Source organism: Macrobrachium rosenbergii, chromosome 8 (genome assembly GCF_040412425.1).
Source record: "Macrobrachium rosenbergii isolate ZJJX-2024 chromosome 8, ASM4041242v1, whole genome shotgun sequence".
In the NCBI taxonomy this organism is placed as follows: domain Eukaryota; kingdom Metazoa; phylum Arthropoda; class Malacostraca; order Decapoda; family Palaemonidae; genus Macrobrachium; species Macrobrachium rosenbergii.
In genome coordinates this window covers 32,197,679-32,224,845 of record NC_089748.1, presented here as the reverse complement: position 1 = coordinate 32,224,845, position 27,167 = coordinate 32,197,679, and the positions used below count along the sequence as shown (strand labels likewise).

At 35.5% G+C, this 27,167-nt stretch overlaps 1 protein-coding gene across 1 annotated transcript; it reads right to left on the bottom strand.

Annotated features, from left to right (window-relative positions):
• Positions 1-3,203: 3,203 nt before the first annotated feature.
• Positions 3,204-27,020, bottom strand: LOC136840664 (tol-Pal system protein TolA-like). Its single transcript, XM_067107374.1, has 7 exons — positions 26,860-27,020; positions 21,220-21,284; positions 16,115-16,255; positions 13,946-14,027; positions 11,830-11,919; positions 6,449-6,797; positions 3,204-6,343 (listed from the first exon to the last, which is right to left on the bottom strand). Exons 2-6 carry the CDS (start codon positions 21,282-21,284, stop codon positions 6,492-6,494), a joined length of 684 nt encoding a protein of 227 aa, XP_066963475.1. The 5' UTR covers positions 26,860-27,020; the 3' UTR covers positions 3,204-6,343; positions 6,449-6,491.
• Between the last annotated feature and the right edge of the window lie 147 nt (positions 27,021-27,167).

Here is a 27,167-nt window from a genome sequence, read left to right as displayed (position 1 = left end):
TGGGTGTTAGGTCTAGGGGTGGCTCATTTATTTCTTCGTTAATCGTCTACTTTAGTACTTACATTGAGTAATAATGGGTGTATAAGTTAAGATCATATCTTAATTTGATGTATTTAATGACCACGTTGTATATATAAACCGTTTAGAACTGTTATTATGCGTAAAACAAATCGGCACCACAATTGTCATAGTAGACCTACTGAACAGATCCAACTCCAAGAAGACTCAGTGTCGAGTTGCCAAATGCAGTTTGGAGTTAAAGATTACGTAAATGAATGTATTCCCTTTGTCTCTTACGTAACGGAATATATTCGTTTTGTCTATTACGAAAATTAATATATTCTCTGTTACTGTGTTTTTTAATAGTATACGGTATATTTATTTTGGGACGGTAGTAACAGCTGCCTAGAGGCTGTCTTACAGTGCGTGCGTCGTCTATCCCTCGCACACCAGTGCTACAGGCCTACAGCGGCCTTTGGCTTTACTCATAGCTTTTTAATTGCTCTCCAGTAATTTCTACCCGGTAATATACTAGTAAACATTTAATTGCTGATCAATAATATATGAGAGAACCTTCAGTTGCTACCAAGTAACATACGAGAGAATTGCCCCAACATGATAGTTGGACTAGGCAACGCAACAGCAATCTGAAGAGCAGTTGTTTTATTGCTATTGCAAAACAACATAAATAACTGAAGAGAAATCATTGGGCAACTTTCTCTACGTAGAATTGAATTAATCTTTTATAAAATTCTTTACGTATATATATATATATATATATATATATATATATATATATATATATATATATATATATATATATATATATATATATATCTTCTTCTTCGTTTAACGTGTTTTTTCCCATTTTTATATGGGGTATATACTCAAGAAATTATTATATTTCATTATATTCTCTCATATGTAGTTTTAGGGTAGTCCTTGCCATTCTGTGGGGTATATATGACAGGGTTTTAGGGTAAAGTAAAATTTGGCTACATGAAGACCCTAGATGGGGGGGGGGCCACCCACCCAAAAGTGTCCCAGGTTTTCCCCCTCCCTCCAAGACATCCCAAGTCCAACACTGGTTTTATATACACACACACACATATATATATATATATATATATATATATATATATATATATATATATATATATATATATATATATATATATATATATATATATATATATATATATATATACACACACACACACAACACACACACACACACACACACACACACACACAACGTTAGCTTAATATAAAATAACATAGTTACTGCCGATAGTCATTTGTAAGCCTATAAGTAGATGAGCCCTTTCTGCATTTGTAATTTACTGTCACAATATTATTCATTTGTTTATTTACTTATTTATTTATTTTGGACACAAAGAACTAACAATGATAGTTCTGAAGTCAGAGCAGGGATTCAAAATAAACAAGCATAATTGCACGTATTAAAAAGTTCGTTTAAATTATATCAGTTGTTTTGCTTCCAAAGAACAAGCCTCTTCGTTCTCTTCTTCTGTGAGTGTGGCGTATTTGTTGTGACTTTGCAAAGAACAACAGCTAGATAAACAGGGTTGTTTCATTTCCTAAGTATGCCGTATAGTTTACCTAGGCCTAGGATAAGGCGTGACTGGGCCTACAAATGCTTACAAGATTTACCTCTTTATTCTGTTTATCAAGATGAACATATTTCTTCATTCCGTAAGAATATATCTATAAGAATAAGAATATCAACGGAGGAATGTATAAACTCATCCAATTATCAGAAAAATAAAAGATAGTTTACCTAGGCCTAAGTGAAGGTGTGATGGCCTCACAAAAACAGATAAAATATATCTCTATTTTGTTTATCAAGGATGAACAACTTTTTTTCATTTCATAAGAATATAAGTCTGTAAGAATATCAGCCTCGGAATGCATAAACACGAGTTAATTACTTAAAAAAAAAGGTAGTTTGCCTAGGCCTAAGCGAAGGCGAGAATAGGCCTACTAAGGCTGTAAAGATTTATCTCTATTCTATTTATCAAGAGTAAAATCCTTTTTCATTTCCTAAGAATATGACTATAAACCGAGGAATGTATAAACTCAATCCAATTATTAAGGAAAAGAGGTAGCTTACCTAGGCCTAAGCTAAGCCATGAGTCGGCCTATGTAGACAAACAAGATTATCTCCTTATTCTGTTTATCAGGAGTGGACATTTTTATTCATTTAAAAAAATATAAATCTGTAAGAATGTAAATATCAGCCGAGTAATGTATAAACTCGAGCCAAAAATTTAAAAACAAAGAGGTAGTTTACATAGGCCTAAAGGAAAGTGTGAACTTTCGTTTTAACCGTCTGTGTGTCTTTTTGTACCGTCTCTCACTATTCTCTATATTGTAAATGACTACCACTGTGTATCAGTAGTACCTGAGAAGATTCTCAGAAAACTAAAATGATTTAGTTTCCCTGTGGTACATATGCTTGTATAAGTATCTCGTGACCTGGTGTTATCAACACAAAAAACAAACACACACACACACGCTTGTGTATATATATATATATATATATATATATATATATATATATATATATATATATATACTGTATATATATACGTATACATATATATGTATATATTTATATATAAAATATACATAAATATATATACATACATACACATATGCTGTATATGTATGTATGTGTATACATATTTATACGTATATATATACATATACATATTCATATGTATAGATATACATATACATATACATACATACATACACACACACACACACACACACACACATATATATATATATATATATATATATATATATATATATATATATATATATATATATATGTATGTATATATATAAACACACCAATGCTCGCTCACAGAATAGCATTATCCTTCTGAACTACAAGTAAATTTCATTATTATTATTATTATTATTATTATTATTATTATTATTATTATTATTATTATTATTATTATTATTATTATTATTATTAATTATTAATCAGAAGATGAACCTTATTCATGGAACAAGCCCACCACAGGGGCCACTAACATGAAATTCTTAAGCTTCCAAAGAACATTACGGGGTCCATTTGAAAAAAGGAACATCAATTAACAGGAAATACTGAAAGAAGAGATCAGCTGTTAGAAAAGGGAAAATAGATTTATGTAATAACAAATACATACATAAATAGTAAGTATATTTTTAAAATACAAGGAGAATTGAACTCTTGGTGTTCCAATTGCACTACATCCTCAGGTAGACTGTGGCTAATGACATCAGGCACTTTGTATAAAGACAATTTTCTTTCTGCTGTCGTCAGAGATTTTATATAGAGAGACACTTTCTTCAGCTAAGAGATGGACCACTAAAACTGAGGCTGCTGATATCAGAGACTCTATATAGAGACACTTTCGTCAGCCAACAGATGGACCACTAAAGCTAAAGCTGGTGACATCAGAGACTTTATATAGAGACACTTATGTCAGCTAAAAGATGGACCAATAAAGCTAAGGCTGCTGACATCAGAGACTTTATATAAAGACAATTTCGTCAGCTAAGAGATGGACTACTAAAACTAAAGCTGCTGACATCAGAGACTTTATATAAAGACAATTTCGTCAGCTAAGAGATGGACCACTAAAACTAATGCTGCTGACATCAAAGGTTCTATATAGAGACACTTTTTGTCAGCTAAGAGACAGACCACTAAAACTAAAGCTGCTGACATCAGAGACTCTATATGGAGACACTTTTGTCAGATAAGAGATGGACTACTAAAAATAAAGCTGCTGACATCAGAGACTTTATATAAAGACACTTTCGTCAGCTAAGAGATGGACCACTAAAACTAATGCTGCTGACATCAAAGGTTCTATATAGAGACACTTTTGTCAGCTAAGAGACAGACCACTAAAACTAAAGCTGCTGACATCAGAGACTCTATATGGAGACACTTTTGTCAGATAAGAGATGGACTACTAAAACTAAAGCTGCTGACATCAGAGACTTTATATAAAGACACTTTTTCGTCAGCTAAGAGATGGACCACTAAAACTAATGCTGCTGACATCAAAGGTTCTATATAGAGACACTTTTGTCAGCTAAGAGACAGACCACTAAAACTAAAGCTGCTGACATCAGAGACTCTATATGGAGACACTTTTGTCAGATAAGAGATGGACTACTAAAACTAAAGCTGCTGACATCAGAGACTTTATATAAAGACACTTTCGTCAGCTAAGAGATGGACCACTAAAACTAATGCTGCTGACATCAAAGGTTCTATATAGAGACACTTTTGTCAGCTAAGAGACACACCACTAAAACTAAAGCTGCTGACATCAGAGACTCTATATGGAGACACTTTTGTCAGATAAGAGATGGACCACTAAAAGTAAAGCTGCTGACATCAGAGACTTTATATAAAGACACTTTCGTCAGCTAAGAGATGGACCACTAAAACTAATACTGCTGACATCAAAGGTTCTATATAGAGATACTTTCGTCAGCTAAGAGACACACCACTAAAACTAAAGCTGCTGACATCAGAGACTCTATATGGAGACACTTTCGTCAGATAAGAGATCGACTACTAAAACTAAAGCTGCTGACATCAGAGACTCTATATAAAGACACTTTTGTCAGCTAAGAGATGGACCACTAAAACTAATGCTGCTGACATCAAAGGTTCTATATAGAGACACTTTCGTCAGATAAGAGACACACCACTAAAACTAAAGCTGCTGACATCAGAGACTCTATATGGAGACACTTTTGTCAGATAAGAGATGGACTACTAAAACTAAAGCTGCTGACATCAGAGACTTTATATAAAGACACTTTTGTCAGCTAAGAGATGGACCACTAAAACTAATGCTGCTGACATCAAAGGTTCTATATAGAGACACTTTCGTCAGCTAAGAGACACACCACTAAAACTAAAGCTGCTGACATCAGAGACTCTATATAGAGACACTTTCGTCAGCTAGGAGATGGACTACTAAAACTAAGGCTGCTGACATCAGAGACTCTATATAGAGACACTTCCGTCAGATAAGAGATGGACTACTAAAACTTAGGCTGCTGGCATCAGATACTTTATATAGAGACACTTCCGTCAGATAAGAGATGGACTACTAAAACTAAAGCTGCTGACATCAGAGACTTTATATAGAGACACTTTCGTCAGCCAACAGATGTACCACTAAAACTAAAGCTGCTGACATCAGAGAATCTATATAGAGACACTTTCGTCAGCTAACAGATGGAGTACTAAAACTAAGGCTGCTGACATCAGAGACTCTATATAGAGACACTTTCGTCAGCTAAGAGTTGTAACACTAAAACTGAGGCTGCTGATATCAGAGACTCTATATAGAGACATTTTCGTCAGCTAAGAGACAGACCACTAAAACTAAGGCTGCTGACATCAGAGACGTTATCTAGAGACACTTTCGTCAGCTAGGAGATGGACTACTAAAACTAAGGCTGCTGACATCAGAACCTCTATATAAGACACCTTCATCAGCCAACAGATGGACTACTAAAACTAAAGCTGACTGACATATAGAGACACTTTTATCATAAAACTGAGACACATCAGAGACTCGTCAGCTAAGAGATGGACCACTAAAACTGGGACTTGCTGACATCAGAGACTTTATCTAGAGACACTTTCATCAGCTAAGAGATGGACCACTAAACCTAAGACTGCTGACATCAGAGACGTTATCTAGAGACACTTTCATCAGCTAAGAGATGGACTACTAAACCTAAGACTGCTGACATCAGAGACGTTATCTAGAGACACTTTCGTCAGCTAAGAAATGGGTTACTAAAACTAAGGCTGCTGACATCAGAGACTCTATGCAAGAAACTTTCATCAGCCAACAGATGGACCACTAAAACTAAGGCTGCTGACATCAGAGACTTTATATAGAGACACTTTCGTCAGCTAAGAGATGGGCTACTAAAGCTAAAGCAGCTGTCATAAGAGACTTTATATAGAGATACTTTCGTCAGCTAAGAGTTGTAACACTAAAACTGAGGCTGCTGATATCAGAGACTCTATATAGAGACACTTTCGTCAGCTAAGAGTTGTAACACTAAAACTGAGGCTGCTGAAATCAGAGACTCTATGTAGAGACACTTTCGTCAGCCAACAGATGTACCACTAAAACTAAAGCAGCTGACATCAGAGGCTTTATATAAAGACGCCATCAGCCAGCAGATGGACCACTACAACTAAGGGATGCTGACATCAGAGGCTTTATATAAAGACGCCATCAGCCAGCAGATGGACCACTACAACTAAGGGATGCTGACATCAGACTCTCTTGACTAAGCCAGCAGATGGACCACTACAAACCGGATGCACATCGTTCACTTCGCCATCAGCCAGGATGGACCACTCTCTGGGATGCACCTGACGTCACAGGCCAAGGGATGCTGACATCAAACTCTCTTGACTAAGCCGCTGGGGCAGCCGCAACGTTCACTTCCTTCTTAGGTTCATCTCTGGGAGCACCTGCTGCAGCAGCAGCCTTAGCAATAGCGGCTGCCTTAGCGGCTTCGTCAGCCGCCGACTTGGCAGCCTGTTCCGCCGTGTTCTTGGCAAGCTCGGCGGCCTCGAACTTCTTCTGCAGGTCGCCCACCATCGTCTGGAGAGAGCTCTTCTCGATCTCCAGCTTCTCGACCTTCTGCTTGGCGTCGTTGGCCTCCGCCTGCAGCCTCTCGCCCTCTTGCTTGGCAGCAGCCAGGTCCCCACGGATTTGCTGGAAAAAGGAGATTATTATTATTATTATTATTATTATTATTATTATTATTATTATTATTATTATTATTATTATTCAGAAGACGAATCACTGTTGTTGTGGAACAAACCCACCACAGGTGCTATTATTATTATTATTATTATTATTATTATTATTATTATTATTATTATTATTATTATTATTCTGAAGACGAATCACTGTTCTTATGGAACAAACCTACAACAGGTGCTATTATTTTTTATTATTATTATTATTATTATTATTATTATTATATTATTATTATTATAGAAGACGAATCACTGTTCTTATGGAACAAACCCACAACAGGTGCTATTATTATTATTATTATTATTATTATCATTATTATTATTATTATTATTATTATTATTATTATTCAGAGAGACGAATCACTGTTCTTATGGAACAAACCTTAACAAAAGGATGCTATTATTATTATTATTATTATTATTATTATTATTATTATTATTATTATTATTATTCCTTATTATTATACAGAAGACGAATCACTGTTCTTATGGAACAAACCCACAACAGGTGCTATTATTAATTATTATTATTATTTATTATTAAATATTATTATCATTAACCTGAAGACGAATCATTGTTCTTATTGGAACAAACCCAAAGGTGCTATTATTATTATTACTATTATTATTATTCAGAAGACGAATCACTGTTGTTGTGGAACAAACCCACCAACAGGTGAGCTATTATCATTATTATTATTATTATCAAATCATTATTATTATTATTATTATTATTATTATTATTATTATTTATTCTGAAGACGAATCACTGTTCTTATGGAACAAACCTACAACAGGTGCCTTTTTAATATTATTATTATTATTATTATTATTATTATTATTATTATTATTACTTTGTTGTGGAACAAACCCACCACAGGGCTACTGATTATTATTATTATTATTATTATTATTATTATTATTATTATTATTATTATTCAGAAGATAAATCACTGTTCTTATGGAACAAATCCACCACAGGGGCGACTGATTTTATTATTATTATATTATTATTATTATTATTATTATTATTATTATTATTTATTATTCTGAAGATGAATCCCTGTTCTTAGGGGAACAAGTCCACCACAGGGGCCACTGACTTGATTTTCAAGATTATTATTATTTATGACCACTGTTTTATTATTATTATTATTATTATTATTATTATTATTATTATTATTATTATTCAGGGCTAAACCCATTGAAAATTTAAACTTTGGAAGCTTGAATTTCAAGTCAGTGGCCTCTGTGGTGGGCTTGTTCCATATGAATAGGGTTCTTCATCTTCTGAATAATAATAATAATAACAATAATAATAATAATAATAATAATAATAATAATAATAATAATAATAATAATTCAGGGGTCACTGACTTCAAACTTAAGAGTACCTTATTATTATTATTACTATTATTTTCTTATTTTATTTTATTTATTTTTGGGGGAGGGTCTATCAGAGTCATCCCATTCGACTGGGTGGTTTTTATAGTGTGGGGTTCTAGGTTGCATCCTGCCTCCTTAGGAGTCCATCACTTTTCTCACTATGTGCGCTGTTTCTAGTAGCTCACTCTTCTGCATGAGCCCTGGAGCTACTTCGGCATCTAGTTTTTCCAGATTCCTTTTCAGGGATCTTGGGATCGTGCCTAGTGTTCCTATGATTATGGGTACAATTTCCACTGGCATAGTCCATATCCTTCTTATTTCGATTTTCAGGTCTTGATGCTTATCAATTTTTTTCTCTTTCTTTCTCATCTACTCCGGTGTCCCATGGTACTGCGACATCAATGAGTGATACTTTCTTCTTGATTTTGTCAATCAACGTCACGTCTGGTCTATTGGCACGTATCACCCTATCTGTTCTGATACCATAATCCCAGAGGATCTTTGCCTGATCGTTTTCTATCACTCCCTCAGGTTGGTGTTCGCACCATTTATTACCGCAAGCTAGCTAGTGTTTCTCGCACAAGCTCCAGTGGAGGGCTTTTGCTACTGAAACATGCCTCTTTTTGTACTGGTTCTGTGCAAGCGCCGGACATTCGCTTGCTGTGTGGTTTATGGTCTCGTCTTTCATATTGCACTTCCTGCATATGGGTGAGATGTTATATCCATCTACCGTTCTTTGGGCATATCTGGTTCTTAGGGCCTGATCTTGTGCCACTGTTAGCATTCCTTCTGTTTCCTTCTTAAATTCTCCCCTTCTGTAGCCATTGCCATGTTTCATCTCTGGCCAGTTCTTTTGTCTGTCTCATGCATTGTCCGTGCATTGGTTTGTTGTGCCATTCCTCTGTTCTGCTTTTCATTGTCCTGTCTCTGTATATTTCTGGGTCTTTGTTGACTTTTATCAGTCCTTCTTCCCATGCACTCCTTAGCCACTCGTCTTCACTGGTTTTCAGATATTACCCCAGTGCTCTGCTCTTGATGTTGACGCAGTCCTCTATGCTTAGTAGCCCTCTCCCCTCTTCCTTTCGTGTTATGTATAGACTGTCTGTATTTGCTCTTGGGTGAAGTGCTTTGTTTACTGTGTTTTCTAGTTTTCTGGTAAGTTATTATTGTTATTATTCAGCAGATAAACCCTATTAATATGGAACAAGCCCACCAGATGGGCCACTGACTTGAAATAGAATTGAAACGGAAGCTTCCAGAGAATATGGGGTTCATTTGAAAAAAGTATCATAAGGTAACAACAAGAAATACAGAAGGAAGAGATCACTTATTAGAAAAAAAGATAAACTAATAAATTAATTGATAAACGGATAAAAAGATAAATAAAGTATTAAAATACAAGTTACTGGAAAAGATGAGAGAGAGAGAGAGAGAGAGAGAGAGAGAGAGAGAGAGAGAGTGGGAGAAGCGTTTTAGTGTTAAATAGGGTAAATTATTGCGAATTAATGGTTTCTCTAGAATGTTAACATAAATAAATATTAATGTTCTGTTGCAGGTGTTGGCTTAGCTATGACGGGTTCATCTGCATATTCAATTATGATGAGGTATGTGTATTAAATGTATTTAGGTCGAATTTTATAGGTCATTCTCATGTATATACGTGTTGATAAAATCGATTATCATCATCATCATCATAACACGAATATTATTTTTTGTGTCGTTTTTATCACAGAAGTTCTCCACAGTGGTTGAAAATGTCTGGACATTGTAGGCATTATTACTTAAGGTTCTTTGCGGCGTTCCTTAGGCCCCTAGCTGCAACTCCTTTCATTCCATTGCTTCTACTATCATTCATATTCTCTTTCTTCCATCTTACTTTCCTCAACCAACTCCTGACAATTTTTGCATAGTGCAACTTGCAAAAGTTTTCCTTATGTTGCATCTTTCAAACCTTTATAGTCTCAGTTTCTCCTCCTGTTACACCTTTCAAACCTTTCCACTCTCAGTTTCTCCTCCTGTTACACCTTTCAAACCTTTCTACTCTCAGTTTCTCCTCCTGTTACATCTTACAAACCTTTCTACTCTCAGTTTCTCCTCCTGTTACACCTTTCAGACCTTTCTACTCTCAGTTTCTCCTCCTGTTACATCTTACAAACCTTTCTACTCTCAGTTTCTCCTGTTACACCTTTCAAACCTTTCTACTCTCAGTTTCTCCTCCTGTTACATCTTACAAACCTTTCTACTCTCAGTTTCTCCTCCTGTTACACCTTTCAAACCTTTCTACTCTCAGTTTCTCCTCCTGTTACACCTTTCAGACCTTTCTACTCTCAGTTTCTCCTCCTGTTACACCTTTCAGACCTTTCAACTCTCAGTTTCTCCTCCTGTTACACCTTTCAAACCTCTGAAACCTTTTTACTATCAATATCTTCTCCTGTTACACCTTTCAAACCTTTCTACTCTCAGTTTCTCCTCCTGTTACACTTTTCAAACCTTTCTACTCTCAGTTTCTCCTCCTGCTACACCTGTCAAACCTCTGAAACCATTTTACTATCAATTTCTTCTCCTGTTACACCTTTCAAACCTTTCTACTCTCAGTTCAGCGCTGAATGACCTCAGTATACAGTAGGTCCAAGAGTTTGGCCTTTGGCCCAAATTCTACAGTCCATTCCCTTCCTGTCTGGGTGACATGCTTTCTTGGAAGCGTTGGCACAGGAAAGATCTTATAAGATTTTGTTTAATTTATTCCAAGAAATATAGACTGGCAAGCCAAGCACTGGGGTACTTCCGGCCATTCAGCTCTCAAGATAGTGAAGAGGGAGTTGGAGTGGTTGCATAGCAAGAACTCCAGAAAATAAAAGGTTTGAAGTACAAGGATCTAAATATGGAACTGGGAGAAAATCTCACAGTTGCACTAAGAAGTAATAGTCATTAGAGAGGTTAGACAGCAAGATGGAAGAAAGGAAGGGGGAATGGAGGTAAGATAAGAGGCTAAAAAGTGGCTGCAGCTAGGGGTCGAAGGGACGCTCCAGACACCCTTCAGGAATGCCCTAAAGTGCGCCCAGTTCAGTACCAAGGGAGATATTCAAGAAAAACATTCTGCAAGATATTATCTTTGTAAATGTGATATATATATATATACATATTTATATATATATATATATATATATATACTGTATATATATATATGTATATATATACATATATATATATATATATACATATTTAAAAAAATATATATATATATATATATATATATATATATATATATATATATATATAGATATATATGTATATATATATTTAAATATATATATATATGTATATATATATAAATATATATATATATATATATATATATATATATATATATATATATATATATATATATATATATATTTATTTATAGTGTCATTAAACCATAATAGCAACTGTAGGCTTCAATATAGAGAGTTCCGATTATCTCATAAATGCTGAACTCACTGGCCATCAGTCATTTAATTATAGCAGTATAGAAACCAGCTGAAGACTATAAAGACTAGACACAGCCAAAAAAAAAAAGAAAAAAGAAAAGACTCTGAAAGCAGAGTTTATATTCTCACGTCAACATTTGCAGACAGATCTCTGTTCTTAGCAACCTCAGCTTTCAACCTTTCAGCCTCAGCAGCCAAACTTTCTTTCTCCGACGAAAGCTGGAAAGGGAAAGTCGGCATTAGAGAGTTAAGAATGAGTTGTAAATATTTCTAGAATATAAAAAATATGGCCAAACTTGTGAGATGCGATTTCCGAGTCTTAATTTGAAGGAGGAAGAAGGAAGGTCAATTTTTCGGTTTTTTTTTTGCAGCAAAAAAATTTTTTTTATTCTTTTAAAAAGGAAGAGTTTAAGTGAATTATGGCCTCGAAGAAGAAATTTTTATATTGTGAAAAATTGCAAGTGTATAAAACTTACATCAATGAAAGAGTTACAAAAATACTTACTTTATTTCTGTCTAAAAACAGAACTCGGGATGTTTATTCATAGACCAGTACTCACTTCTGTCTAAAATCAGAACTCAAAGTACTTATTCATAGAAAGAGTAATTTCTTCGTTTTTGTCTAAAATAAGAATTCGGGGTATTCATTCATAGACCGAGTACTTACTTTATTTCTGTCTAAAATCAGACCTCAGTATAACCATTCAGTGACTGAGTACTTACTTTATTCTTGTCTAAGATCAGACTTCAATATAATTGTTCATTGACTGAGTACTTACTTTATTCCTGTCAAAATCAGACCTCAATATAATTATTCATAGACTGAGTACCTACTTTATTCCTGTCTAAAATCAAAACTCAGTATAATTACTCATAGACTGATTACTTACTTTATTCCTGTCTAAAATCAGACCTCAGTATAATTATTCATAGACTGATTACTTACTTTATTCCTGTCTAAAATCAAAACTCTGTATAACTATTCATAGACTGAGTACTTACTTCCTGTCTAATTAGACCTTAATGTAATCATTCACAGACTGAGTACTTACTTTATTTCTGTCTAAAATCAAACCTCAGTACAATCATTCATAGACTGAGTACTTACTTTATTCCTGTCTAGAATCAGACCTCGGTATAATTATTCATAGACTGAGCACTTACTGTATTTCTGTTTAACATGAAAACTCTGTATAATTATTCATAGACTGAGTACTTACTTTATTCCTGTCAAAAATCAAAACTCAATATAATTATTCGTAGATTGAGTAGTTACTTTCTTCCTGTCTAGAATCAGACCTCAGTATAAGTATTTATAGACTGAGTACTTACTTTATTCCTGTATAATTATTCTAAATCAAAATCAGACCTCAGTATAATTATTCATAGTCTGACTGATTTATTTGTCTAAAATCAAAACTTATAATTATTCATGACTCTTAAAAAATCAGACCTTCAGACTGATAATTTACTCCTGTCTAGAATCAGACCTCAGTATTCATAGTACTTACTTTATTCCTGTCTGAATTATTTAGGCTGAGTACTTACTTTATTCCTGTCTAAAATCAAAACTCAGTATAATTATTCATAGACTCAGTACTTACTTTATTCCTGTTTAAAATCAGACCTCAGTATAAACATTCATAGACTGAGTACTTACTTTATTTCTGTCTGTCAAAACTAAAATCAAAACTCAGTAAAATCAACCTCAATATATTTCATAGACTGAGACTTACCTTATTCTTTTCTAAAATCAGATCTCAGTACAATTATTCATAGACTGAGAACTTACTTTATTCCTTTCTAAAATTCAATATAATTATTCAAATCAAAATCAGACCTCAGTATAATTATTCACAGACTCAGTACTTACTTTATTCCTGTTTAAAATCAGACCTCAGTATAAACATTCATAGACTGAGTACTTACTTTATTTCTGTCTAAAATCAAAACTCAGTATAATTATTCATAGACTGAGTACTTACTTCATTCCCGTCTAAAATCAGACCTCAATATAATTATTCATAGACTGAGTACTTACCTTATTCTTTTCTAAAATCAGATCTCAGTATAATTATTCATAGACTGAGAACTTACTTTATTCCTTTCTAAAATCAGACCTCAATATAATTATTCATAGCCTGAGAACTTACTTTATTCCTTTCTAAAATCAGACCTCAGTATAATTATTCACAGACTGAGTACTGACTCTATTTCTGCTTCAGAGAAAAGGGTAAGGACTTACCTGTTTAATCTGTGATTCAAAGCCATCAACCAATGATTTCTTTTCCTCAAGTTCTTTGCCGCAGGTCTCCAGCTGAACTGATCTGCAAAACGAACGTCATTTTGTGAGAAGAGAAAGATCTCTCAATTATCCGCAATAAACGTCCTCGCAGATATTGGAAATTTGCAGATACGAAAAAAAAACCAAGTAAAACCCGCACAGAAGTTTCTTCTGTGCAATCGAGTTTTCTGTACAGCGTATAATGCTGTATAAAACTATCAGCTATTACCAGTAGCGCTTCAGTTGCTCCCCAAATGCAGTAGAGTTTGGGGTGCGTCGCACGCCTCCAGAAAGCTCTTCCAGACGCATGATCTATGGCTAAATTTAACCTTAAATAAAATAAAAACTACCGAGGCTAGAGGGTTGCAATTTGGTATGTTTGGTGATTGAAGGGTGGTTGATCAACTGCCCAATTTGCAGCTCTCTAGTCTCAGTAGTTTTTAAGATCTGAGGGCGGACAGAAAAAGTGCAGACAGACAGCACAATAGTTTTATTTTACAGAAAACTAAAAACACTCTACAGATGTAAAAAACGTCAATTCATCCCTACTTTGACAAACTGGCGTAAGCCACTTTTTCCTCATTCTGAGGAAATAGCCTTCAAAGATTTTGACATTATTCAGAACTTCTAATCAGCTCAACTTTCAAGGTAATTTTGTTGGAAAATCTGACAATGCAGGCAGCTGAAATTGTGATATGTCATAGATTATCAGAAACTGAGACACTGACTGGAAAACTCAAAAAAAAAAAAAAAAAAAATTGGGTTTGCCAGTTTGTCAAAACAGGGACAAATGTTGTCACCGTTTTTCGTTACTGTGTAGTCACTACACAGTACTGTAAAAGTCTGTGAACAATACAGAATACGGTGTACTGTACTCTACACGAAATGAGAACCAAAAAAGTGCAGTATATTGTGTACTGTATGCTGTTTACTGCATATTGTATATTGTATCTACTCTGCAGGAAGAGTAAAACATCAAATACAGAATATACTGCACTGTATTCTACACAAAATGAAAACCAAGAGAGTGTAGTATACTGTATACTGTATGCTGTATATTGTATACTGTATAAGCTCAGTGGGAAGAAAAACTTCAAATACAGAAAATACTGCACTGTATTCTACACAAAATGAAAACCAAGAGATTGTATTATATTGTATACTGTATATTGCATACTGTATACTGTTTACTGCAGACTGTATACTGTATCAACTCTGTAAGAAGGGACATCCAATGCAGAATATCCTGTACTATATTCCATACAAAATAAAAACCAAGAGAGTGCATTATACTGCACTTCATCAGCATTAACTAGCAGCCATGTGGGAAGAGAGAAGTTCAGTGCTAACCACATACAATTTTTGAATGTTATTAATGTGAAAACTCTGTATATACTTATAAACTTTTAGAGAGGACAAAATGAGACACAACAATAGAAATGATAGAAGAATTAAACTAAACAAAACTCTTTCAACTTCTCAACCGGTGACAGATTGCACTGAAGAATAAATTATGTCATATTCTCTGAGGAAGTGACTCAGATAGCCTCGTAACACTCGTTAGGCCACACCATCCACATATTTATGAGGCTTTGGAATTTTGTTCTCCCTTCTGTTCTATTGGAGGGAGGGCCATTCTAATGCTTCCGCTAATTTTACTATATGTTCAGGACTGTGATAATACTAATAATATAAAATTATCTGGAGGGGAGGCTTTATCTCAAAATTTGTGCACACACACATAATCCTCTCGTATCTTGTCTTTAACCACTTATGACCACTCTTAACTTATCTTTAATTACTTTTATCCACGCACAACTTGTCTTTAACTACTTATGTCCACTCTTAGCTTATCTTTAACTGCTTATGTCCACTCTTAACTTGTCTTTAACTACTTATGCCCACTCATAACTTGTCTTTATTATTTATATCCACATATAGCTTGTCATTAACTACTTTTGTCCGCTCTTAACTTTTCTTCACAAAAACTTAGACCCAACAATGAACTTGATTAGGACACTTTCACAGCCATTCAGTGCCTAAGACAATGAGGCCAACTGAAGTGATAATGCCTACAGTGTCCCACGCGAGGTGCACTAAAGGCACCATAACCAACAACCACGAACTCACCCGTCTTCGAGAGCAGAGGCTGATATGTTCCTCTCTCGGTCTAGAGTGACCTTCATAGTCTTGCTCCTCGCGGCCAGGAGAACGATTCCTGTCACGAGACAGACCACCACCAGCGTTGTCAACGGTGACATCATCGTCCTCCTGTTAGTGACGGCAGAAATATAAGTCAAGAAGCAAAAAATGAACCATCAAGTTTTCTGTATAGTACAGCCCTACGGCGTATAGTCAAGGGCACCGAAAATAGGTCTAGTTTTCGGTGGTCTCGGTGTGATCCTGTATGAGCCGCGGCCCATGAAGCTTTAAAAACGGTCCTGTGGTGGCCTATTCTATATCGTTGCCAGAATAATAATTGTGGCTAACGTTAACCTCAAATAAAATAAAAACTACTGAGGCTACAGGGCTGCAATTTGGTATGTTTGACGACTGGAGGGTGGATGATCAACATACCAATTTGCAGCCCTCTAGCCTTAGTAGTTTTTAAGATCTGGAGGCGGACAGAAAAGTGCGGATAGAAAAAAGTGACAGAAAAAAGTGCGGACAGAAAAAAGTTTGACAGAAAAAGTGTGACAGAAACAAGTGCGGACAGAAAAAAGTGCGGACGGACAAACAAAGCCAGCACAATAGTCTTCTTTAACAGAAAACTAAAAAAGTGTCAGATGACTTAAAGGAAAACGATGTTAATAAAGAAAGATAGTGTAGGATTTATAATTCATTGCTTAGAAGAGAGAAAATAAGAGGAGTGATTGTCTATAATAATTGGAAGTTGGCCGGTTTTAAGCCTATTTGACCAATTTCAGGAGTTTCCGTTCGAAGACATGAAACGAAGAATGAGGAAGTATTATTCCTCACATTATTATGCATACTATATTAACAGAAAAATATAGTTTATATATTAGACATAAAAAATCGTCTTAATTTCAATAATAATAATAATAATAATAATAATAATAACAATAGCAGATTATCTCTGAGTGCAAGATGTTGCCGTCTCAGGTTAAAGAAAACGGAGTATTGAGAGAGAGAGAGAGAGAGAGAGAGAGAGAGAGAGAGAGAGAGAGAGAGAGAGAAAGCTTGAATGTCGTTGGGTTTGAATGTTCTAATTGGGCCCCGCAATTCCTAGCACCGGCCCTGATTGGAAGAAACAAAGTCTACAGAGAAACCTGATGTTTGACCACAAAATAAACAAATAAATACATAGATAAATAAATAAAAGGTTGGAGAGCCCTTTTGAATGGAAATTAAGCTAATAAAATAACGTATAATTGTGTGCTTTTACGAGAGAGAGAACCGCAGTTGCTCTAAGAGGGGAACCCTCCGCGTAATTCAAGAGTGGGACTAAGAAACTGGGTCTGAAGAGAATTTTCTATATATATGGTTTTTTTAGTTACAAGTAAACAGGAGTAAATGAAAAATGAAGTTAATAAAATAACGCTTAATTTACTGCTCACAAGAGAGAAAACTGCTAATGCTGCAAGGGAGGAAACTGGCTAAGAAAGAGTGAGTCTAAAGAGAATATTTTTTGAATGTCTTTCAGTGACGTGTAAACGAGGAGGAAGTCCCGTATGTTTTTTTTTTTTTTCGAGCTCTAAAATTATTATTACATAAAACGGCTGCAGACGTTATTCACAAATCTGGATTGAATCCTATTTAAACTACCAAACAGACACTAGTAAGATATGATTCCTTGTCGTGAATTTACAGAGTGGAACCTTAGAAAGAGCATGGGTCTAAAGAGAGTATTTTTATGAAGGTTTTTCAGTGACGCGAAGTATCGTATTTTGTGTAGTTTTAAGTATTATTATATTATATTATATTATATTATATTATATTATATTATATTATGCTGAATCCTATTTAAACTACCTTACAGACTATAATAGGATATGATTCCTTACCGTGTTACCGTGTGATAACCATGGTTGTTCATATGTTTTGCGTTACACCGCCTATAGTTGAGTAACTTTGTGAAGCAACAACTCATCTCTTTACCATTTCAGGTAAATATTGGCACCAGTATCAGCCGTGATATTAAATGTTTGCTAGGGCACCGAGTGATTTCGGATATTGCAGAGTTCGGGAGGGTAGGCCTAAAGCAATGAGTGATATCGGGCATTGAAATACTTGAAAGGGTGGGCCTAAAGTACGAGTGACTTAGAGCACCGAGTGATTTTGGGCTTTGCAACACTTAATAGGGTAGGCCTAATGCACCGAGGGATTTGGGACATTGCAATACTTGGGAGGGTAGGCCTAAAGCACTGAGGGATTTGAGGCGTTAAAATATTTGGGAGGGTAGGCCTTAAACATCAGGGGATTCGGGGTATTGCAATATTTGGGAGGGTAGGCCTAAACCACCGAGGGATTCCGGCGTTGCAATACTTTGGAGGGTAGGCCTCAAGCATCAAGGGATTTGGGGCATTGCAATACTTGGGAGGGTAGGCCTAAAATATCAAGGGATTTGGGGCATTGCAATAGTTGGGAGGGTAGGCTAAACCACAGAGTACTTTCGGGCACTGCAATGTTTGTAAGGGTAGGTTTAAAAACACCGAGAGATTTCGGACACTGAAGTACGTGGGAGGGTAGGCCTAGAGCACCGAGTCATTCAGAGCTTTGCAATATTTGGGAGACTAGACCTAGAAAACCGAGTGATTTCGGCCATTAATATTGAAACTACCTTACCCCTACCCGGATTTCTAATTCTGAACCGAAATTATCATTGCTTTTCTTCCAAATCTCTTTTGATATTAACATTCATATTCTGATCAGGCAATTAATTTTTTTACCGGGAAAGACTGAGTCACAAAGTACGGTCAAGAGAACATTTATCTTCCCTCCACCGAAGAAAAACTGAACTCGTATTTGGTAAAATGAAAAAAAAGGAAACAAGTAAAAAATGCGCCAAAGTTTCTTCGGCGCAATCAAGTTTTCTGTACAGCCGCTACAGTATATAATCAAGGCCACCGAAAGTAGATCTATCTTTCGGTGTTCTCGGTATAATGCTGTGAGCCGCGGCCCATGAAACTTTAACCACGGAACGGTGGTGGCCTGGCCTATATCGTTGCCAGAAGCACGACTATGGCTAACTTTAACCTTAAATCAAATAAAAACTACTGAGGCTAGAGGGCTGCAATTTGGTATGTTTGATGATTAGAGGGTGGATGATCAACATACCAATTCGCAGCCCTCTAGACTCAGTAGTTTTTAAGATCTGAGGGCGGACAGAAAAAAGTGCGGACAGAAAAAGTGCGGACGGACTGAAAAAGCCGGCGCAATAGCTTTCTTTTACAGAAAACTAAAAGCACCATAAAATGACGTGGCCGAGCACCAGACCATCACGTGGTTCTGTCATCCATGTGGTGTCTGCGCTTCAAGAATCACTTCGGAAGACTCGTTGCTATTTTTTTTTATGTTTTGGTTGCTCTGTTTAAATGTTTTCGTGCTTTGTTCAAAAGTTTTCGTGTTGCTTTGTTCAAACGCGGCGTTCGAATGCTTTCGTTGCTTTGATGAGCCTGAATGTTTTCATTCTCGCTGTATTTGAATGTTTTCGTTACTTTGTTTGGTCTAAATGCTTTCGTTATTTATTTAAACGTTTTCGTTGCTTTGTTTAGATGTTGTCTTGTTGTTTCGTTGAAATGTTTGCGTTGCTTCGTTTAGATGTTTAAATGTTTCCAAGCTCCGCTGGTCACTCGATCGTGAGGTGTCTTTTTTTTATTTTATTTTAGGAGTTTCTTTGGAAAACCGGAATTGAAAACGACTGAACGATTTGCACTGTTATCTCTTGGGTTGATTGTCTCTCTCGCGGACGAAAGCCAGGCAAATACACATGTGCTGTGTACCGAACCCTGCACCTGCCAGAATCCGCGCCCACACGCACACGCACATACACACTGTGCGCTTTACCAAACACCTGTTTTGTCCAGATGCCACATTTTAAAATTCCTCTTTTTACAACCTTAGACAAGTAAGAAATGCGTCGAAGTTTCTTCGTTGCAATCGAGTTTTCTGTAAATCGTATAATCAAGGTCTGTAAATCGTATAATCAAGGCCACCGAAAATAGATCTATCCTTCGGTGGTCTCGGTATAATGCTGTATGAGCCGCGAATCATGAAACTTTAACCACGGCCCGGTGGTGGCCTGGCTTATATCGTTGCCAGACGCACGATTATGGCTAACTTAAATTGACTAAAAACTATAGCTTTCTTTTCAGAAAACTATAACTATAAATTGTTGGGAATCAGTTTGAATCATGAAGTTTCTTGAGCTTGGGCCTACTTCATGATCTTTATCAATAAATGAATGATGGATATGCTTAAATGATCAATGCAGTTGATCAATGCAAATGATCATTGCTGCTTATGATAGTTTACAAAGGCTTTCAGTGCAGAGGGGAACTCTGTTATTGGTAAGACACGCGTCATTTTTTTTTAGCTTCAAGGTTCCCCTCTCTCTCTCTCTCTCTCTCTCTCTCTCTCTCTCTCTCTCTCTCTCTCTCTCTCTCTCTCTCTCTCTCTCTCTCTCTCTCTATTCACAATTGTTTGACACATTACTGTAACGAAAATTCTCTCTCTCTCTCTCTCTCTCTCTCTCTCTCTCTCTCTCTCTCTCTCTCTCTCTTTCAAATTTTAAATTTAACACATTCCTGCAACAAAAATTTTCTCTCTCTCTCTCTCTCTCTCTCTCTCTCTCTCTCTCTCTCTCTCTCTCTTACAAATATTTACATATTGTAAAAAAATTTCTCTCTCTCTCTCTCTCTCTCTCTCTCTCTCTCTCTCTCTCTCTCTCTCTCTCTCTCTCTCAAACAAATATTGACACATTACTACAGCACAGCTCTCTCTTCTCTCTCTCTCTCTCTCTCTCTCTCTCTTCACAATTATTTGACACATTACTGTAGCGAAAAAATTCTCTCTCTCTCTCTCTCTCTCTCTCTCTCTCTCTCTCTCTCTCTCTCTCACAAATATTTAACACATTATTGTAACAAAAAATCTCTCTCTCTCTCTCTCTCTCTCTCTCTCTCTCTCTCTCTCTCTCTCTCTCTCTCTCTCTCTTAGACAGTTTACAGACAGACTGTATGACTCCAAGCAGTTACAGACCGACTGATTATAATCACCTGCTTGCTATGACGGCCAAGATGACTGCTATGAGGAAGAACAGCACGTGGACGGGGTCAGGCATCTGCAAGGAAATTACGCTGTTGTGGTTATTTGTGGTTATTTCATTGTTATTTCTAGTTATTTTTTGTTGTTGTTACTTCGATTTGTTGTGGTTATTTCTCGTTATTTCTTGTTATTTCTGGTTATTTTTTGTGGGTATTTCTGCTTATTTTGTTTTTATTTCTGGTTATTTTCTGTAGTTATTTTTGAATTTATTTCTAGTTATTTTCTGTAGTTATTTTTGTTTATTTCTGGTTATTTTCTGTAGTTATTTTTGCGGTTATTTTCCGTAGTTATTTTTGTGGTTATTTCTGGTTATTTTCTGTGTTTATTTTTTGTGATTATTTCTGGTTATTTTCTGGAGTTATTTTTTTGGTTATTTCTGGTTATTTTCTGTAGTTATTTTTTTTTATTTCTGTTTATTTTCTGTAGTTATTTTGTGGTTATTTCTGGTTATTTTCTGCAGTTATTTTTGTGGTTATCTCTGGTTATTTTCTGCAGTTGTCTTTGTGGTTATTTTTGGTTATTTTCTGTAGTTGTTTTTGTGGTTATTTCTGGTTATTTTCTGTAGTTGTTTTTTGTGTTTATTTCTGGGTATATTCTGTAATTTTTTGTTGTTATTTCTTGTTATTTTCTGTAGCTAAATTTTGTGGCTATTTGTGGTTATTTTTATGGTTATGTGTGGTTATTTTTTTTGCGATTATTTATGGTTATTTTTGTGGTTATTTGTGGTTCTCTCTCCCCTCCGCGCAAAGCCTTATTTTGCCAATAATGATTTGCTGACCTACTTTTTTTATTTTCAATGACCAAGTTTTTCGAAAATACTTCAATGACTTATGATTAAAAAAATATTTTTATGTGCACAAAGACAGCGTATTTTAATCCTTCAGTCACCAAAAACTTTAAAAATTACGTAACTCTTTAATTATCGCCAAAACTGAGAGAATATAATTCTGTATTCATATATTTGCTGGAAAAGGGTCGATCTTCTTTTATTATTATTATTATTATCATTATTATTATTATTCCTCACACCGTCGGACTGTGGAACAGTCTTCCTACTGAGGATGTCGTGGAATTGGAACCTCAACAGTTCAAGCGAAGATGCAATGCCTTCCTATCACAAATACAAGTCTTCTTGTATTTTAATAGTTTAGTTACATTTTTTCCTGTTTATTTATTGACTTGTTAATTTATTTTTTTCTTTTCTAATAACTGATTTCTTTCTGTATTTCCTATTACCTTCTGTTACTTCTTTCAAATGAACGCCTTGTTCTTTGGAAGCCTGAATTTCAAGTTAGTGACCCCCTGTGGTGGGCTCGTTCCATATGAATAGAGTTCTTCATCTTCTGAATAATAATAATAATAATAATAATAATAATTATTATTATTATTATTATTATTATTATTATTATTATTATTATTATTATTATTATTATTATTATTATTTCCTCAGAAGAAGAAGACCCCTATTCTTATGGAACAAGCCCACTACGGGGGTCCATTGACCTGAAATTCAAGCTTCCATGAAAAGTGAGGTGTTCGTTTGAGAGAAGTAACAGAAGGTAATCGGAAATATAGAAAGAAGAGATCAGTTATCAGAAAAGAAAACAAAATTAAATAAATAAATAAATAAATAAATAAATAAAAAAGAAGAATTGTAATAGGGTAGTAATGCACTGCATCTTCGCTTGAACTTCTGAATTTTCAATTGCACGACATAATAATAATAATAATAATAATAATAATAATAATAATAATAATAATAATAATAATAATAATAATAATAATAATAATAATGATAATAATAATAGTACTTAAACTAGATGGTTAACGATCCTAACAGGAAAACAATAATAATAGCATAATCAGAGGGACCAAAAAGCTGCAAAACTGCAAAAAGCTTCGTAAGTACATTATAAAATTTGCTTTCACAATAATCCTCTGATAAGACATTTTATCCAATTTCATTTTAAATGAGACCCAACAAAATCGTTATAGATACCTTGTTATTTATCTGAGATAACAGTAACGATTTTCTCATCACGAATCCGTGTTAATTCGTCGTGAGAATAGCAATACCAGTTTACAAAATCCAATTATCATATATTAACAAGACAACAAGATTCGATATGAACTGAATATGATGTAATGGATTTAAAATTTACTCTCTTCTAAAGCTATCAGACCCTTCTTGCTGAATGGAACCCGTCTCCTAATTTTGTCCGCCCCGGAGTTGGGTAGAGTGCCGTCAGTGCACCTCGTGCTGTGCGCTGTAAGCATTACTTAAGATTGTTTGCAGCGTGCCTTCGGCCACTAGCTGCAACCCCTTCCGTTTCTTTTACTGTACCTCCTTTCATATTCTCTTTCTTCCATCTTACTTTTTTTTATTTTAAATGACCAAGTTTTTCGAAAATACTTCAATGACTTATGATTAAAAAAATATTTTTATGTGCACAAAGACAGCGCATTTTAATCCTTCAGTCACCAAAAACTTTAAAAATTACGTAACTCTTTAATTATCCCCAAAACTGAGGAGAGAATATAATTCTGTATTCATATATTTGCTGGAAAAGGGTCGATCTTCTTTTATTATTATTATTATTATCATTATTATTATTATTCCTCACACCGTCGGACTCAACTCCATCTGAGGATGTCGTGGAATCCCCACCTCAACAGTTCAAGCGAAGATGCAATGCATTCCTATCACAATACAAGTGTTCTTGTATTTTAATAGTTTAGTTACATTTTTTCCTGTTTATTTATTGACTTGTTAATTTATTTTTTCTTTTCTAATAACTGATTCCTTTCTGTATTTCCTCTACCTTCTGTTACTTCTTTCAAATGAACGCCTTGTTCTTCTGGAAGCCTGAATTTCAAACAGTGGCCCCTTGGTGGGCTCGTTCCATATGAATAGAGCTCTTCATCTTCTGAATAATAATAATAATAATAATAATAATAATAATAATAATAATAATAATAACGCCCAATAATAATAATATTATTATTATTATTATTATTAATATTATTATTATTATTATTATTATTATTATTATTCCTCAGAAGAAGACCCCTTCCTTATGGAACAAGCCCACTACGGGGGGTCCATTATGAATTTTCAAGCTTTCAATAACAGTGAGTGTTCGTTTGAGAGAATAACAAATGCATATAGAAAGAAGAGATAAGTTATCAGAAAAAGAAAACAAAATTAAATAAATAAATAAAAGAGAAGAATTGTATTAGGGTAGTAAAGTGTATCTTGTGTGTGTTGAACTTCAATTTTCAATTGCACGACATAATAATAATAATAATAATAATAATAATAATAATAATAATAATAATAATAATAATAATAATAATAATAATAATAATAATAGTACTTAAACTAGATGGTTAACGACCCTAACAGGAAAACAATAATAATAGCACAACTTAATCAGAGGGACCAAAAAGCTGCAAAACTGCAAAAAGCTTCGTAAGTACATTATAAAATTTGCTTTCACAATAACCCTCTGATAAGACATTTTATCAATTTCATTTTAAATGAGACCCAACAAAACCGTTATAGATACCTTGTTATTTATCTGAGATAACTAGTAACGATTTTCTCATCACGAATCCGTGTTAATTCGTCGTGAGAATAGCAATACCAGTTTACAAAATCCAATTATCATATATTAACAAGACAACAAGATTCGATATCTCTGAATATGATGTAATGGATTTAAAATTTACTCTCTTCTAAAGCTATCAGACCCTTCTTGCTGAATGGAACCCGTCTCCTAATTTTGTCCGCCCCGGAGTTGGGTAGAGTGCCGTCAGTGCACCTCGTGCTGTGCGCTGTAAGCATTACTTAAGGTTCTTTGCAGCGTGCCTTCGACCACCAGCTGCAACCCCTTTCGTTTCTTTTACTGTACCTCCTTTCATATTCTCTTTCTTCCATCTTACTTTCCACCCTCTCCTACCAATTGATTCATAGTGCAACTGCGAGGTTTTCCTCCTGTTATACCTTTCAACTTTTACTGTCAATTTCCGTTTCAGCGCTGAATGACCGCACAGGTCCCAGTACTCGGCCTGTGGCCTAAATTCTATATTCAGTTCGATTCAATTCCATCCTAATTTTGTCTCCCCCCCTTCCCTCCCCACCCCCAACAGGGTAGTAGCGCCGTCAGTGCACCTCACGCGGCGCACTGTACTCATTTCTCGATGAGGTTCTTTGCGGCGTCCCTTAGGCCCGCAGCTGCAACCCCTCCCATTCCTCTCACTGTACCTCCGTTCATATTCTCTTTCTTCTGCCTGACTTCCAAACAGTTGCTTCATAGTGCAACTGCAAAAGGTTTTAAAACCTCCTGTCACCCCTTTCAAACCTTTTTAAGCCCAGTTTCCCTTTCAGCGCTGAATGATCACTTTGTAAGTCACAGAGTTTGGCCTTTGGCCTAAATTCTTTATTCCATTCTACTCCATTATGAATTTTCTGCACTCAAGTACTAAGCAGCAGTAAGTCGTTGAAGCAAATTAAATGCATATGGTAAGGTGTTCCCCCTCCCCACTTTTGTATGTGTGTGTGTGTTTGTGTGAGTGTGTGTGTGTGTGTGTTGGAAGGTCAATCGTTCAGCTGCAAGCGGACCTCAGCGGTAAATCTGGCACTTAGAATAGACTGGAAAATAGCATCCTAGGCCAAAGGCCAAGCGCTGGGACCTACGATGACGAGGTCATTCAGCGCCGAAAGGGAAACTGAGAGGAATAAAAAATCTGAAAGGCGCAATAGGAGGAAAAAAAACCTTTTTCAGTTACAATTCCTCGTTGGGAGAGTCGGTAGAGTTGTAGGCTAGCACTCCCTAGGCCCGAGTTCGAGTCTTCGGCCGGCTGATGAAGAAACACGAAATTTATTTCTGGTGATAGAAATTCATTTCTCGCTATAATGTGGGTCGGATTCACAAAAGCTGTAATGCGTGGCTAAGAAACCAGTTGGTTCTTAGCCACGTAAACAAACTCTAATCCTTCAGGGCCAGCCCTCACTCTCTAGGAAAGCTGTTAATCAGCTCCTCAGTGGTCTGGTTAAACTAAGGTCTACTTTGCACTATGAGTCAACTGTCAGGAGAGGAATGAGGAAAGTAAGAAGGAAGAAGGACGAAAGGAATGAAAGGGGTTGCGGTCAGGGGCCGAATGGACGCTGCAAAGAACCTTAGGTAATGCCTACAGTGCACCGCATGAGGTGCGCTGACGAAACTACACTTAAAAAAAACTGTTAGTTTTTTTTTTTCGTAACGCCACAAACACATTCTGTCAAATGTTTAGCCCAGGTCTGAACATACATCCCTTTCAAGTTTGTCAACACCGTTTCACTAAACTGAACAGAAACATGTTTCATTATCTTAACCAACAGAAACACGTTTCACTGAACTCAACTAACAGAAACGCGCTTCACTAAACTAACAGAAACACGCTTCACTAAACTTAACCAACAGAAACACGCTTCACTAAACTTAACCAACGGAAACACGCTCCACTGAACTAAACCAACTGAAACAAACTAACAGAAACACGTTTCACTGAACTGAACTAACAAAGAAACAAAATCACATTTTACTTACGGCTTCATTAAACAATGGTTCGGAACCTGAAAAGAAATTCACTGACAATGCCACCGGCGACGAGACTGCAAATAAACACGTAGTCAGAACCCTCTGTACTGTATACTGGGCGAACACCTGCGTCTCTTCAGCCTGATAACACCTGTCCAAACCTCTGGCCGGAATGAGATTTTTTATTATCCCGAATTAGGGCAGCGGTTCTCAACTGCCTTAGTATATACATATATATGTATATATATGTATATATATATATATGTATATATATGTATGTAGACAAAATCTACAGTTTATTTTCAATGCCGACGTTT